Source organism: Trachemys scripta, chromosome 7 (assembly GCF_013100865.1).
Source record: "Trachemys scripta elegans isolate TJP31775 chromosome 7, CAS_Tse_1.0, whole genome shotgun sequence".
NCBI classification, from domain to species: domain Eukaryota; kingdom Metazoa; phylum Chordata; order Testudines; family Emydidae; genus Trachemys; species Trachemys scripta.
In genome coordinates this window covers 75,084,081-75,101,825 of record NC_048304.1, presented here as the reverse complement: position 1 = coordinate 75,101,825, position 17,745 = coordinate 75,084,081, and the positions used below count along the sequence as shown (strand labels likewise).

At 40.8% G+C, this 17,745-nt stretch overlaps 1 protein-coding gene across 3 annotated transcripts in view; it reads right to left on the bottom strand.

Annotated features, from left to right (window-relative positions):
* GRID1 (glutamate ionotropic receptor delta type subunit 1) overlaps window positions 1-17,745 on the bottom strand; it is an 814,231-nt gene that overhangs the window by 38,982 nt on the left and 757,504 nt on the right. For all 3 annotated transcript variants that reach the window (XM_034777148.1, XM_034777150.1, XM_034777149.1), the window contains exon 13: window positions 617-812. In XM_034777148.1, the coding sequence (XP_034633039.1) occupies window positions 617-812 (196 nt within the window). The remainder of the gene's footprint in view (window positions 1-616; window positions 813-17,745) is intronic.

Sequence of the window (17,745 nt, the reverse complement as noted above, 5' to 3'; positions counted from 1 at the left end):
ATAAACAAAAATGACCAAAAACTTAGTTCATGTTTCTGCCCTAATGTAAGTGGACATAATTTTGCTGAAGTGAATAGGACTGAATTTAGTCCACTGACAACAATAATCATGGGTAAACGACAAGTTTCAGCACCCAGGGAAAATATAAGACCACCCAAGGTAACTCTTTCAAAAGTGATTTAGGTACCTAGAAACCTAAATCTTATTAAATGTCAATGAGACTTAAGCCATAAAAATGGGACTTAGCTACAAATGAAAATTTAACCTTCAGTCTTAGAAAGAGGAATGGGAAAGGTGCAAAAGAATTAGCAGTTGTAATGTACTAGAACAATAGCCTTTCAGAAATGGAGATCTGAGTTCCATGTGAGAACTGGCCAAAGGTTGAAATGATTTTGCTGGGGAAAGTATATTCCCTTAGTAGAAGCATAATGCTATCAACAGTTTTGTCCTCAAATCAATTTGCGACTTTTACTTAAAAGAAACCTCTTACTGGAGTATTTTTTATTTTAAATCCTGCCTTTATCACATGACAATTATTTTCATTCATTAACTCCATGCAAGCTACACAAACACAATACAAATTTAAAGTAAAATTGCACTATTAATCCATTCTTACCTTCCTGATGCCTTCAGAAGGGTTCGATACACAGTTATCTGCCCCATTATTTTTACTGATTGTCCTCCAAAGTTCAGCAAATGTGTTATCCTGCTCCAAAGGGTTTGTCCCTTTTGCTTTGAAGTATTCATAGACTGCTGAATCCCTGACAGTACCGTAAGACATATCCATTTGTTTGGACAGATCTTGAAATGTTCTGAAATTCAAGAGATGTTGAAATATTAGTGTTAACTGGTACAATAGAGAGATTTTATTAGTTAAATGATCTCTCTTTATGGCTGTCTTTAGAGAGAAACAAAACACCTACCATCAATCAGTCTCATTTGCATGTCTCTCTTTTTTCATAAAAGGAACCCAAAGTGTAATTCAGCTGCACTGAAATCATACGAGGTTTCATTTTACCTGAGTTCTTTTAGTGAAGAGATTTATTTGGAAGCGATAACATTCATTCTGATGCCCATCAACATATTGAGATCATGTTGCTATGCTTGTGCAAGAGCACAGAGCAATCAAGTTTTATTAAAGCATGTGGAAAACAATGTTTAAAGATACAGGTCAAAATCAGCTCTCATTTAAATCTGTGTAAATAGGGAGTACTTCCACTGAAATTAGTGGAGTTACTCTGGATTCCAGCAGTGTAAAATTGGGCCAAAAATCAATACACTAACTTTAAACGTCTATAGGGCATTACATTCCAAATCTCAGCAGCCCCCAATAAAATAAACAATTTTCATATACCCACACACTGGGCCTAATTCTTATTTATGCTAAAGTTGCTTTATATCACTCTGACAGTGCAAAGGGTCCTTAAAGGGTATGTCTACTCTGCAGCTGGCACACCGAAGTGTGCCTCCCAGCTTAGGTAGGCAGATAAACACTATCTCCATTCGAGCAAGCTTGCTAAAAATAGTGGTCTGGACATTGTGGTACAGGTTAGCCTCTCAAGCACTAGTCTGCCCAACCCCCTGGGTCCGAGCTGAGGTGGCGAGCCCATGCCACAGCCTGTGCTGCAATAGCCACATTATAATTTTTAGCATGCTAGCTCAAGCGGAGCTAGCATACATCTCTCTACCTAGGCTGGCAGGCACATACCCTTAAACATAACCTCTTAATCCACTCTGGGTCACTCACTTTCCAGCCATGCAGAATATAATTTATATCCTTTTAAGGTCCCTTTTCACTGCCAGACAGGTGTAAAGCAACATTCAGGTCAGTGAGAATTAGGCCCACTATATGTAAAATATCCATACTACCCACTCAGTTTACATTAGAGCAGGGACCATTCTACCTGTGCTTTATAAGCACTTGTCACAAGGTTCAGAGTGCAATCCAGACCAGTAAGGGGTTGTGTCACCACTTGTCCTGCAACCCAGGGTGCCTTATAGTTAAGGCTACGATTTAGTCACAGGTATTTTTGTAAAAGTCACCGACAGGTCATGGGCAATAAACAAAAATTCCTGGTCATGACTTGTCCATAAATTATACTATAAACACCCCTGACTGAATCTTAAGGGGGTCACTGCTGTGAGGGGGGAGGCACACAGGGGGCACTTCTGAGGTGGGTGTCTGGAGGGATTGCTGCTGGGGTGGGGGGAGAGCCGGGGAGCCGCTGCTGGGGGGATAACCTGGGGAGCTGCTGATGGGGGGAGCCCGGGGCCACCCGAAAAGCAGCTGGTCCGGCTGGCCCCAGAGCCGCTCCAGCAGCGGCTGGTGCCCCAGCGGCTAGATACAGAGCTGCTCCAGCAGCAGCTGCTTAGGCAGTCCTGGAGTCAGCCACACTGGCTCCTGCAGAAGTCACAGAGGTCGCGGAAAGTCACTGAATCCATGACTTCCATGACCTCCATGACAAACACAAAGCCCTACTTATAGTGCTTTGCTGCTGGAGGTCTTAGCCTGGGATGCTCACAGCCAGCCTACAAACATATGGGTCACACATTGAGCGTCTGTGTGCTAGATAGCCCTGTACCAGCAGCCTGTTTACAGCCCCACTCTGGCTTCCACCAGTCTTGGCTACAACCAGCAAGGTGACCCCAACATGATCCTAGTGCAGAGTTTTCCCAAAACCATGTGCTCTGCAATGTCCAGCCCTTTCCTGGATAGCACAGAGAAATAATAAGGTTTGTTTTTTTTTTCCTTTAAAGAGACCAAAGGACATCATAGCATATTAACTGGGGTAGATACACTCTTCCCCTCAAACACAGTTCTGCGTTGTTTTATAGTAAACATAAAATATATTTATTAACAATAGGACAGAGGTTGAGTGATGCCAAGTAAAAGAAACAGAAGCAGAGATGGTTACAAGCAAATAAAAGTGAAAACACATTTTTAAAAGTCTAAATCTTAATCTAGCAAGGTACAGGTTTTGCTCAAGGGGGTTTCTCTCACCAATCCACCTTCTTCTCAGCCAAGGATGACTTTCCTTCTGTCAGAATCCCAAAATAAACTTAGTGTCCATAGTACCTCTGGCTACAGACAGCATGATGGGGTCCATCATACCCACATCTGGTTGTCTGCCAGCCCCTGATCAGGCAAACCCTTGTGTCATTCCTCCTGGGTTCCATGGGTGTGACTTGTCCCTCCTCTTCTATCTGAGCTGCCTGTGTTTCGCCTGGTCAGCAAACTTCCACTACTTCAGCTCTGCCTCCTCACTAACACCTGGCCTCCAGCTCTGCCCACCTCTCCTCCACTAGCAGCTTTTTCCACTGTAGCCTCCACAGCTCTGGAGGCCATTGTTGCTGCTGCTTCTGGATCATATGGGGAACCATCTGCTTGGTCTCCTGCATGCTCTGTAGGAGAAAAAGGGACTCTTCTTCTTGCCACCTGGTTTGGCCTCTAGCTCCAATTTCTTCTGATTCGCTGCTGACAGATCTCACTATGCACCCAGCTTTTCTAACTTCTTGGTGAGCTTAGCACCTGCTCCTTTGCTCCACCTGCCTTTTCTGCTTATTACTCATCTTTCCTTTCCTTTCTTCTATTTCTAAAATAAACAGAACACAATCAAGCTGTAGCCTTTCTTTGACTGTGCCCTTTCACTTGTGAATCACTTAAACCTATTTCACCAATACTTAAACTGTAAACCTTAGTTAAATTAACAAGCTGTGTGTAAATCCTTTTTAGATTACACCAATTTCATGAGGCTCAGAGGTGCAATCCAGACCAGTAAGAGGTTGTGTCACCACTTGCCCTGCAATCACTTTGCTGCTGGAGCTCCCAGCCTAGGATGCTCCCAGCCAGCCTACAAGAACACAGGTCTCACCTGGAGTATCTGTGTGCTAGACTGTCCTGGTTCAGCAACTCTGACCCCAGCAGCCTGTCTACAGCCCTGCTCTGGCTTCCACAGCCTTGGCTACAACAAGCAAGGTGACTCCAACACACTCCCTGTCCAAAATTTCCCCAAAACCATGTGCCTGGAATTTTCCAGCCTCACCAGGATAGAGAAATAATAGGGTTCATTCCTCCTTTAAAGAGACAAAAGCACATTGTGACAGTGCACCCCATAAGGCTTTATGGGGGGGTCTTCTAAATGTGTGTATGATATAACTGGAATAGGGTTTTGCTACATATGCCATGTAACATATCTATGTAAGGGTTATGATCTACTGGTTATGTTCATCCTAGTTGTATGCAAGCATCATTTGTGTGTTCCAAGTTATGTATACTTGCTTGATTTCTAAGTAAGCTTTGTGAGGCATTTGGTCAGCTTCTTTAGGAAGGAATTTGCAAGGTTAAGTACCCAGTCAGGAAGCATTTGGGGAACAATGCATCTTGGAATGCTCCAATCCACATAAAAAGTCTTCCTGGAGACATACAAGATACCATGTGGATAATAGCTTCTGCCTGTAAAGACTGTGAGTCATGCATGGACATGTGACTTGCCCAGGTGACTCCAGAACTCCATCTTGTAGCTGGACTTTGCATAGGCGTGAGGAGGGGGGTTTCCACCCACAAGAGAAAGTCTATTTAAACCCATGGGAGATCCCTCCATTTTGTCTTCAGCTGGTTAAAGAGAGAGCCTCCCCACCCCCCAGGATAATTGGAAGAAACTGGAACAAAGGGGTGTGAGTGATTGCTGGACCCAGGCTAAAAGGAGATTAGCCTGTAAAAGGAAGCATTCTGGAACTGGTGAGGATCTTATCTGTATTCAGTGTTGATTAGACACAGATTTGCGCATTTTATTTTATTTTGCTTGGTGACTTACTTTGTTCAGTCTGTTACTACTTGGAACCACTTAAATCCTACTTTCTGTATTTAATAAAATCACTTTTTACTTATTAATTAACTCAGAGTATGTATTAATACCTGGGGGAACAAACAACTTGCATATCTCTCTATCAGTGTTATAGAGGGCAAACAATTTATGAGTTTACCCTGCATAAGCTTTATACAGGGTAAAACGGATTTATTCAGGTTTAGACCCCATTGGGAGTTGTGCATCAGAGTGCTAAAGACAAGCACACTTCTGTGAGCTGTTTTCAGGTAAACCTGCAGCTTTAGGGCAAGTAATTCAGACCCTGCGTCTTTGTTGGAGCAGACGGGAATGTCTGGCTCAGCAAGACACGGTGCTGGAGTCCTGAGCTAGCAGGAAAACAGGAGCAGAGGTAGTTTTGGCACATCAGGTGACAGCTCCCAGGTGGTTTCTGTGATCCAACCCATCACATTACAGCTTATTAACTTAATTATGGTAAGTAAACCCTTCCCTGAAAACACAGCACTAAGTTGGTTTATAGTAAAAACAAAACAAATGTATTAACAACAGGACATAGGCTGAGTGATACCAAGTAAAATAAACAGAAGCAAAGATGTTAAAAACAAAAGTGAAAAAAATGCTTCTAAAAGTCTAAATCTCAGCTTAGCAAGGTACAGATTTGGTCAAGATGGCTTCTCTCACCAATCATTATTCCCAGCCATGGCTGACTTTCCCTCAGTCAGGACCTTCCACAGAAGAACCAGATGCTGGCTTCCCTTGTCTTCCTAGGTGAAAGATCTTTGCCTAAGCAGGTTTCTCATCTACATTCAGTTTCCAGAGACTTCAACCCTTCCTTGTTTGAAGGACCCATCTTTCTCAGCTTGCAAGAGCTTTAATCTCTTGTGTCTGTCTAGTGATAGATGCCAAAGACAGCTTCTGTCTTTGCTTGTGTCTTCCAAAGTTCAATGACCTTGTTTCAAGAGGCAGGATGACCTCATGCTGTATCCCTTCCTGTGGGCTTCCCATCCCTCTGCTGCTGTCTATGTAAATGCTGCTTCCCATTTTTTGGTCATCTTGCTTAACTTCTTTGGAGACAGGTAGATAGCTGCCTTTCCTCCTGATGGGGGAAAGCCTGTTTAACCCTTTGTTTGGTCTCTCAGACTGGAAAGCATAATATCAGTGAGTATTCATAATTCCTCATATAGTGTTAATACATATATTTCACAATGCTATTAATTACCAGTGTTATAGGTTTTCATAAAAGACCTCACTCAATAAACTTTTATAATACAGTAATATTGTAGAAATCAGTAGAGTTAATTGCTTATCACTTGAGGTTCAGCTCCTCTGTCTTTATAGACCAGTAAACTTTTGGAATGTATTATTTGAAAAGTAAAATCTAGCCCAAGCTTCTGTCTTCTGCCAAGTTTAGATGCCATGCTATCTCCTCCTTCAATTGTTAGCTTGATTTACCTAATATTAAATGGACCTTCACTGTCTCTGTCTGATGTCTGAGGGTCTGGCTAGAGAATCTTGCCTGCATGCTCGAGGTTCTACTGATCGCCATATTTGGGGTCGGGAAGGAATTTTCCTCCAGGGTAGATTGGCAGAGGCCCTGGAGGTTTTTTGCCTTCCTCCGCAGCATGGGGCAGGGGTCACTAGCTGGAGGATTCTCTGCGACTTGAAGTCCTGAAATCACAGGATTTGGGGACTTCAACAGCTGAGTTAAGGGAAAGGGGGTGGGTCAGCTTTTGTGGCCTGCATCATGCGGGAGGTCAGACTAGATGATCATAATGGTCCCTTCTGACCTTAAAGTCTATGAGTCTATGTCCAGGCTGGTCAGAGAAGCAAATACATATTCCTTTGTCTAGGGAAGATCTGTTTCCCAAATCTCTGCGCTAAAATACATTTTAGTCATCATTCTAACATATATAATACGTACTACATGCATACATCACACAAGAATCAGTTTTCCAATAACATATTACATGACCTGTTTTAGCTAGAGATTATAACCATAGCGAGCAGTGATACACAGAATTGGTCAGGCCAGCTGAAACTCATGCCCTGATACCAATGAGCCCCTTGCCCTCCAGCACTGGGATGCTCTTAGGGTCACACCTTCCCATTTACAAAACTGCAGGAGGGTTAGCCACTGGCTGACCCAGTGACAGCAGGTCAGATCCCTCTTTCCTGGACAAGGCATCTGCCACCATAATTTTGTTCCCTTTATATGGAAGAAACCTGTTTTGTCACCTTTGTCTGTTGACAGTCTCCAGAACATAATATTAGAGCGTATCAATAATTTCACCTACACAGTTGTTAAAAACATTTTACAAGTGACCTTAATGACCCATGTATTAGATTTAAAATGATTTGACACTTTTTCAGGAAATATAATGGCACCAAGTGTATGAGGTGTAGTGAGTATGTAAGGCCTGACGAGCATCGGCATAGTTGACACAGACTAATGAACCCCAAATGGGCCTCTGTGTCACAGCACTATTTATACCTTTTTTAACAACACACAACAAGGCACCCATCTGCTACTCTGGATGTCTTCGACATTTTTTAAAACTGTGACACTAAAATAAACAGCAAACCTCCAGCAAAAGTCTCTCCTCAACATAACCCAATAAGTGGGCCTTTCCCCATCAAATCTCCACCCCTGCTCCCCCGCAAACAATCACTCCCACCAGCCTCCAATCTCTTAAGCAAAAAGCTAGGCCTTGCAGTGTGCCTTAAAGATCAACAATTCCATGCAATTGCAAACCAACAGCTGAAGCTAGATCCATTGCTGAAGACCCCCGATAGGAAATGCTCTACTGCCACCTTCCTATCTGTCATATTGAGAGGGATCCACTATTCATACCTAGGATGCTATATACAGTAGTTGAAATAGTACATAATTCTAACAATGATAAGATCATATACACATAATGCTATATTGTATAGCTAGCCATGTAGGAAATATGTTGTACAAGGCCACTACCTGCAAAGCTGTCTCCTCCAGAGTCCACATACAGCATTAGTGTATGGTCAGTGCTCGTTTTCATGGGTTATAGATGAAAGAAAACATACAATAATAAATTCAGTGAAGAGATCTTTCTAATTATTGTTCATTAATTATATTTAATTGCAGCAAGATGCTCTTTTGCTACAAGAGGTCTAAGGGTTGTTACTTTGTCATAATTTTCTTTTAATGAAAGTGGAGGTGGGGTATAAGCTTTTGCACACTTTTTATTTTTCTCATTGTAGTATAAAAATAAATAAATCTTTGATAAATGGGAGCATCAGAATGAATTACATAGTTGAGCCTAATATGGAACTGCTCTAAATTATTGCATGGCCAGCCACTAGAAAATGAATAAATACCTGTCACAGAGTGCCAATCCACTGCTTTCATCCAGTATATTTTAAATGGTAATTTCCTCCTCTCTATTAGTATTTATTCAGTGTGTTTCTAGTGGTCAGACAAGGAGGAAATGTCTTCACAGGACATGAGAGCAGTTCCACTATTTGAATTTTAATCCAGTTTATTTTTTAAACATTATTCACTATTCTTTATTTCAGATCTGCAACTCTTTCTTACGAAGAGCAGCTTCATATTACCAGCCGCACTCTATGAGCCAGATGTCTTCAGAGCTATCCCAGTTTCCATCAGCTTATGATGTACGCCAGTAGTTCTGTCTAGGTTCTTATATTTTCTTCATCACAGCAGTGTTTAAACACCAATCACTTCCACTCCTTGAAGTTTGATTTCTACAAATAGCCCTACTCCACCCTGGACACACACATACCCACACTCCAGTCTACTTGGATTTCCTTCAAACAGGTCCCTCCCTACAAGGCATCCATCATCTACCCCTATAAAGTCTTCAAGCTCTTAAGCTCCTTCAAGCATTTTAAGTGGTTTAAGCTCATAAATTGCTTTAGGGACTTGTATCAATTTAAGCTGTTAAGTAGCTTTAAGTATGATAAGTTGTGAACAGCATGTGTGGACCTGGGATGAGTTTGGAGTTACACAAGAACCCCAAACCTGGTTTTATTTCAGTTGCTCTGTATTTAGGCAAGATATAATATTAACACCCTAACAGCTGCTGGTGAGTAAAGAGACTAATGTACACAAAAAGAGTAAGAATATTAGTCTAGTCTTCTGGCATAATTATAACTCTAAACTGTATATTCTGGCCTGCCTAAATTGCCTCTGTAATTTCAGTTGGATAAGTTATTCTTCAAATACTATTCTAAACTATTACACATTACTGCTGGTCCTGTTAGGGCTTTTGTCAGCTCAACCATATGGACTTGGTTGCATTATAGTGATGAATTTTATGAATATATTATATTCATACAGAACAGCTTTGACAAGTTTAGTTAATATTGCCTAACATTTTCCATTACAGATCCTTCCTTTCAGTTGCTTATAACTTTGGCATACTTCCACTGTTCAGGAATATTGTTTGAATGTTTGATCAGACAAGAGTTAGGCCAAACTTAGGAACAAGGTTAATGAAAAATTGATAGTTTTACCAATGTTACAACATTTATCTGGCCATTTTTAATAACTCCACTGCCTCTGTTGTTTGGAATAGGATCTTAATATTTAGCATTTTACAGTCTTAAACTCAGAAAGTGCCTTTTTTTCCCCCCATGAAAATGTCCAAATCTGTCCAACCTATAATCCACTGAAAATCAACATTTGTACATGCATAGTACATTTTTTTCAGCATTTGTCCTTCAATTTTCTGAACATACCAGTGCACTAATTTTAATAGGACTAATGATGTACTTAAGTTTGTGTGCTTTGCTGAATCAGTGTGGCTTAAATGAATACATGATGTTGGTGGTATTAGTGGGGGAGATTCATGTTATGGATAAGGTCATCTTCTCTTGGATGGTATGAGTGAGAGAACCATCCATGACACAGACAAGCTAGTATTTGTGAAGGAACTACTCTTTCAAAATATAGACAACCAATATTCCAGAAATAGAATCTAACATCATTGAGAATAGCATTACAGTTTCTGCACTATGGTGGTTGAGTGTGAAATAAGGGAGATTGGGACAGATTTAGGGTATGTCTACATGGGAGTGTAAACCCAGGGTTAGTAAAACTCGAATTAGCAGATCCTGTGTTTGTTAACCTAGGACTTGAGCATTGACACTCATTTATAACCCCAGGTTAGGAATTTTTGAACCCTGGGTTGCCACCAGGGGCTCCAGTATCTACCTTGCATTATGGGGGCTCAAGTCCAACCACCCATATACCAGACTTCCTAGGGCCCTCCCAAAATGTGGCCGATCTAGCTCTTTGTTCATGATTCAGTGTGAGAACACTTGACAATCCACCAAACTTGACTGTCCAGAGGACAAAGAAAGTCGGCCTGTGGAATTGTGGCTGACTCCAAGAGAACAACTCCAGTGGGGCTGTGTCTACACAGCCAAGTGATAGGGCTTGAAGCCAGAACATAGCTTGACTCTGGCTCAGGCCCTCCATCCCCATGGGGTCATGGGACTGAGCCCTTGGTCAGTGTGATTTGTGTGTAAATGGAAGAGAAGTTAGGCTTGAGCCAGAGTGCAATCCCTGGTCTTATAGTGCAGTGTAAATATACCCATGGTTTCCTTCCTTCCTTTCTCCTACAAGTTTTCTGAAGAAGTCTTAGTTCAAACAAAGTTGTGTGAATATTCCTAGCCTTTCCTGATGTTTTCTAATAGTGCTGCATACTTGTGTGTTTTCTTGATGTAGTCTGTAAATATCATTATAATTAAACCATTTGCTTTATTTATAAGTAGAAAATGGATGGCTACTTTAAAATCAAGAGGTTAGTTGTGGACCATAAGATTTGCCTTTGAAGCACATATTTAGCACTACAGGAAAGGAGAGGAAGGGTTGGGAAGCAGCCTCTAATAACAAATAGTCTCTAGTGTCAGTGCATTAGTGCAAAATATACAAGGTGAAATCATGGTCCATTGAAGTCAAAGGCAAGCTCACAGTATTCATCCAGATCTAAGCAAAACATGTAAGGAGCTTTGTACCAAAACATATGTAGCATAATAGGGATCCCAATGCAATTCAACCAGCTGAAAAAAAATCTTTTCATAATTTTATTGATAGAATTAATAGGTTTTACAAATCACATCATCCTCCCCAGCCCGTAGTGTCATTACAATGTAGTAAAATGAGTTTGGAACATTTCCCACTACTCCTACAGCTCCATACATGGAATATTCCATCAGAGAATGGATCTCTGCTCCTTTATTCAAAATGGGGGTAAAGGTGGCAGTCACTTCTATGGCAGTGTTCTCCACCTCCTAGGGAGGTGATTCTGTGGGTCTGGAATCGATCTGAAAGGAGTAGCAGAGGAACCAAGCATGCTGTGAGGGAGAAATAGATCACAGGTAGTGCCATAGGGACACACATATTTTCCCTTTTGGCCCACAGAGATTCTCTGGAAGCAACAATACAGACTAGGCTGGCTGTCTTTTCTGCCGTGCTCCACTTAATGGACCCTGAGAACAGTCATGGCCAAGGCAAGTCCTTGGTAGCAGTTTCATTGGAACCACGTTGCCAGAGAGCCAGTAGAGTACTGAAGGACTCAGACAATATAGATAACCCTGGCTTTCTACCAATCCCTCAGCATCTACCAAGTTTGTGAGCAGGTCCTGTGGCATAACCTGCAAGGAGACGGGAGGGTGAGATAATAACTCTACCCGTTTCCCAAATGGCATAATTAGGTAAGAATTACCTCCAAAATGAACATTCTGGTGAAGACTTCCTATAGATGCCCTGCATGTAGGCCATGGTATTTACCAAACAAATATTTATTGCTATATAAAGTAAAGAGTCCCTTGCATGAAATGTGTACTCTGTAACCTGAAGTGATGCTGAATATTCTCTTTGCAGCAGAAGAAAGAGGCCTACAGATTGTTAAGACTTGGATGATGCAAACGTAAGCTGTTATCACCCTATGCTTTGTATGATGAATTAATAGCCAGCACAGTGCAGCTTTCCCAGTACTTTCTCATAGCCTTTTATTTTAAACTTTAAAAAATAATCCCTGTTTGCTCAAATACCAGGCAATAAATTTTCCACTCCTAGTGAAAATCATGTTGCTCTAATCAAATTTTAGATTCTGATCAGATCTCAGGCTTGTTTCATTCTTTAATGCCAGCTGCTGTCACCACTCAGATTGTGTTTCCTTTTGCAAATAGCCATTAGTTGAACTCAGCTTCCTTAGTTGTCCACATTATATCTCACCACTCCAATGAGAAAGGTCCCATGCACTTAATACTGGAAAATATTTGCAACAAAAATCTACAGAAAAGCAGGATGGCCCCATTAACTGTATTGTCAAAGTTACTGGATCTCATAATCCATTAAGGGACTGCCTGTTAAGTGTGATTAAAATTAAAGTCAGTCAAGCAGCAAGAGACAACGTACTTTATTTACAATTATAAGACCAGAATTTTTAATTTGTAGATAAACATATCCATTATGTAGATATTAGGCAAGTATGCTGTAACCAATTGTTTTAAGTAGACGTCTTTTTTGTTAATCAAAACAAAAATGTGTCTCAATCATTTCATAGTATCATAGAATATCAGGATTGGAAGGGACCTCAGGAGGTCATCTAGTCAACCCCCTGCTCAAAGCAGGACCAACCCAAACAGATCTTTGCCCCAGATCCCTAAATGGCCCCTTCAAGGATTGAACTCACAACCCTGGGGTTAGCAGGCCAATGCTCAAACCACTGAGCTATCCCTCCCCTTTAGAGCTGGTATGTTTTAGAACTCTATTATTGGCTAAAAACATATTTAGCATATACTCTCACCCACTAGTTAGGATATAATTTTGTCATGTAATGTACATTACAATGGTGTTGCAATTGTTTGACATCAATTTAAAGATACAGAAAGATACAGTTGTGTTAGTAATTAACAGAATTTAAAAAAAAAGAAAAGTGTATCATGACCAGGAACAAATATTTGTGTCCTAGAATGAACATTTCTGAAGTTTCTATACTAGCATTTATAATTGTTTTATGCCAGGTCTACACTAAAAACTTTTGCCAGTAGAACAATGTAGTTAGTGTTGTGGGTTTTTTTATGACGTTTGTATACCGGCATACCTTCGTAACATTTATTCAGCTTATATTAAACAAGCAAGTACATGGTTTTACCCATGTCGCTTATTTCTCGCAGGGAACTGGTACACCTCTACCCTGATATAACACTGTCCTTGGGAGCCAAAATTTTTTACCGCATTATAGGTGAAACTGCGTTATACCGAACTTGCTTTGATCCACCGAAGTGCATGGCCCCACCCCGCCAGAGCACTGCTTTACCGCGTTATATCCAAATTTGTGTTATATCGGGTCGCGTTATATTGGGGTAGAGGTGTATAAGCTTTACTGCCAAAAGCACTCATTTGGTGGTTTAAGCTGCTGAAACACTAGCACAGACCTGGACCTAGATAACTATAGTTAATTAGCGATCAGCAACACAAACAGAAACTATAGACTGGGCCTCAGCTTCAGGGAGGGAGAACTAAAACTCGAGCTACAGCTTCATGTAACATCACTATGCAGGTCCTCCAAAGATCTGGGTGAGGTCTTCCAACAAGAGAGAAATGAGAACCTAATATTTCTCATGTGAAAAACAACCAGTTTTGTTTTGTTTCTTTAACATGGATATGGCTTTTGCACAAAGGAAAGTTAGCGTAAAAGGCAAAAATATTTCTTCTTTGTTTTTGTTTTTTTTCCTTTGTAGTTCACTTTTTAGAAGGCTTGGAGAAAGCTCCATGTCTGGATGCTAGTGTGTAAATTCCATTACTGTAAACAAGTTAGATAGTTATCAGTGTGATGTCATATCAAAAGTAATCGGAAGTCATGTCACAGCAATCAATATGGCATTTTATCTCGACTGCACCTCACGGGATAACCACAGACAATAATGGAAATGCTGACAGATCCTTAATTTAGAACTGCACTGTTATTAGCATTCACTTCTGCAAATGCTCTGTACTGTAGAACTGAGGATTTTTACAGTACAATGCTTTTATGGAGAATTTTACTACAGCAGTTACTGAATTTACAGTATTGTTTGGAAATGCTGAAATACACACATTTTTAGTTCCTCTGTGTGTGCATCAGCATATACAATGCCCTCAAATAGTATTAATAAGTTAAAGTTGAGAAATCAAGAGTCAGATTTAAAAAAATATATATGTGCACTACCCAGCCTTAATTCTACCACCTTGTGAATGTACCTTAAAATATGGTCTCTGTTCATATATCACTAAATATTAGTTGCCAAATAATACAAGTTAGAGGTCTGCTCTCTTAAGTGGAATTCACACATGTTGTTAACTTATGCTATACAATATCTGCATACTTTGAGATTTTCTAGAGATCGTTAAATACATTTACTACTTATCCAGTTTGAGCAAGGACATTGCTAAGCTATGCTTTTACCCCAAAGAAGCCAATAAGGGAAGCTTTTAGCTCAGGGCACCACACTAAGCTTTTAGTTCAATGGTGCAGCTAAGCTTTTAGCTGAAGGGCGCCACTAAGATGAAGTGCTGCTGAGTGCATGCAATGTTCTAAGCCATTCTTCTTAAATAGAGGCTCAGAAAAAGAACTGAAAATGTATACTACATATTCCAAATTCACAATTTAAAACATTCCTAACTTTTAACCTTCTTAGAAGCTTTTCTTCAAACTTGGTTCAAATGCTGGAGCTCTCTGACACCTATGAAATTAGATCAATTTGAGGCTTCTAGCTACAGCTGTTTTTGAATTATGTGAGTGCTAAATTTTTGATCAGAATGTAGGGGGCAAACATGTATTTTTACACCAGAAAAAGGAAAATGGAGGAATTGTAAGTAAAAAAATCAAACAAATAGCTGAATTGATTTTGCCTTCCTTCTGAAAACAAGCTCCCCCCTCCCCCCCGCCAAAAACAAAACAACAACTATGGATTGAAACCAAGCATGATTAATCTGATCCCTAAAGAAATTCTTTGAGAAAGTGATCAGCAGTAAGCAGAGGAGGGTTAGAAGGGAATTCTGAATCCAACTTCAACTATATAAGACCGTTCATGTTTCAAAATGTATAAAACAGTTAAATTAAAATGGACTGTTAAATTCAAATGGACAGAGACAGAATGATGGCTTCAGGGGACAAATGAAGGCTCTTCTCTGTCTGAGGTCAAGCCAATCTTGATCACTTGGGAACTGGAGGTTTAATGTGTGCTCTGGACCACAGCCTGTGACTTGAATCCATGTCCTTACTGCCTGGTGAAGATTGGCAGAGAAGAGCTGGGTCCATTACTTTTGGAGATTGCCAGTGTTGTTCTCCTCTGCTCCCATACTTAAATTAGGCACATGCTCAGGTGCCTTTCTTAATTGGAGCCAAAGGACACTAACCCCACTTATGAACCAGGTAGTCCCCCAAGCCCACAAGTTAACAACACAGATTAGGTAACAGCGAGTATTGTAAACCTTTTAAAACCAGCATTAAAACATACTAAGTTTGAGGTGTTGAAAACATATTATGTAAGCACAATGAACTAACTGGACAATGTTATAAGAAAAATGTTCCATTGTTAAGGATGACCTATAATAATCACTTTGCCACCCATACATTTTAAAAGTTAATCCCCAAGAAGAAAAATCTTAATATCAGATTGCCCAGAAATTCACTATGTACTGTATAGGGATATTACTAATATCCATGAGAACAGGTTGTGTGATGTAATATAACATATTTTAATTTCAATGTCTACTTCGACGCAATAATGCCAAAACTCTTTGAAGCTTGGTTGAAAAAGCACTTGTTTTAATAGAGAGCATATTTCACTGAGATAGTCCTGATCTAAATACAAACATCCCCAAATTCTGGGAGGTTCAGATCAATAACTTTAGTTTGTGCCTAGCTCTAATTTAATTTAGGATTAAGGATCAGATAGATGACCTCTTAAATCATCCATCATTAGATTGCCAGTCCCTCTGCAGTGACATTATAGAATTCTGCACTGTTCTGTTTTATTGTAAATCAAAGTTATATTTAATTATCCTTGATTCGGGGCTTGATCTTCCAAAGTGCTGAGCAACAGGGTCCTGATCCAGCAAAGAACGTAAGCATATATTTAACTTCGAGAATTTAAGTGGCCCCATTGAAATCACATGCAGAATGTTCAGTTGGCAGCAACAAATCCTTCTCTAGTAGCTACACTGATCCATATTTTACATAAAATTTATGTTACTGGTTATAATCGGGGGGAGGGACTACAAAAAATGATCTAAATGACTCCCAGAAATCCTGGCAGACAAAGCCTCATGGGAGTTTTTACAGGAGAAGCCATACGCATTGGAGCTTGTAAGAAGTGATGCACTCTGTAGCATTGCAAATATCCGAATGGAACACAGAGATTTACTATAATTCCAAAAACCTCTGAATAAATATTTGTGAATTCTGCCAGTTTATGATCTTTTTGCAACATGATTTAATTTTCTCTGTGCTGTAATGGAACAATGAGGGAAAATGTTTCCTTTCAGCTGAACAGGAGGAATTCTTCTAAATATTTGTATTTAAATTCTTCAACACAAAATACAGAGCAGAGGCTTCCTAAAACAGGTCTCCAGGAGTTGGTGAGCTACTCAGAGTGAGCAAGCTTCCTGACATAGTTAAAAGATCTGCAAATGCCCCAAAGTGTGGGAGAGTGGTGGGGACAATCCTTGCAGAAGGGACTCAAAGTTGGCAGGACCGGCTAGATTGGGGTGAGAGGAAGATAGCAGCTGGCTTCCCCTTCCCATTTGGCCTCTATGGAGGTACCAGGCCCCCAAGTGGTTCTTCTCCCCTCTCCCCGACCCTGAGACATAGGCTGGGAGAGAAGCCTAATCTCTTGGGAGAAGTGGACACTCCAATAATGGCACCAGAGGCATTTGGAGGTACTAAAGCAGGAAAGGAGAGGACAGAGAAGCCACCTCTTTCTGAACCAAGGGACCTCAGTGATATCAGAACCTCAACTCTTACATTTGAAATGTTGACATTTTGCTGTCTGATTAGACCAGTGAATCTTCAGGAACTCTCCCCCCACAACCATCCTCTCCCTATGGACAGCAACTCCTTCTCTTCTCTCCTTGCCCTTTTTGCTGCTGAGTGCTCCCCTCTTCAAGTCTCCTTCCCCAACTTCCTGTAGCTCTCTCCTTAGGGGAGAGGATGAAGAGCTGTGGGCAGAGAAGCATCTTGAATGGACCTTGGGCAATAGGGTAGTCAGCATTCCTTGACAGCTGCCCAAAGGCATATGTTCAGAAGAGGAGGATAGGAAGTCAGCATAGCTGAAAGATAGGCTCTCTTATTGAATTACCCCATTTGGCAGCTGCATAGCTCCAAATGAATAAGCCTCATTGGCTCTATGGGCCTGTTCCTTCAAAACAATAATATTTTGCAGCTCCTCCTCTTCAGCCTGTAACATGTCCCTCTGCTCCTACTCATTATCAACACACTCACTGACACCCTCCATGCCTGCCCGCAACAATTTCAATGTCATCCTATTCATTAAGTCAATCTACTAGCATATCATCTTTAGCTGCAGCACTATCTCTGTCAGGATCTATCCCCTACATCCCTGATAGCTTGGTCCCTCTTAGGGATTTTGAGTTTAATCTGAGTTTTAATGCCACAGTTCTTTGACATTTAGAGTCAGAGTTGCCTGGTCAGGGGAAGGAACGTTATGAGGAAACTGTGCTGCCTTTGCCCTTAGCCCTCTTGCTGCCATGTTCTTGGGAATCAAGTATCAGAGGGGTAGCCGTGTTAGTCTGAATCTGTAAAAAGCAACAGAGGGTCCTGTGGCACCTTTGAGACTAACAGAAGTATTGGGAGCATAAGCTTTCGTGGGTAAGAACCTCACTTCTTCAGATGCAAGTAATGGAAATCTC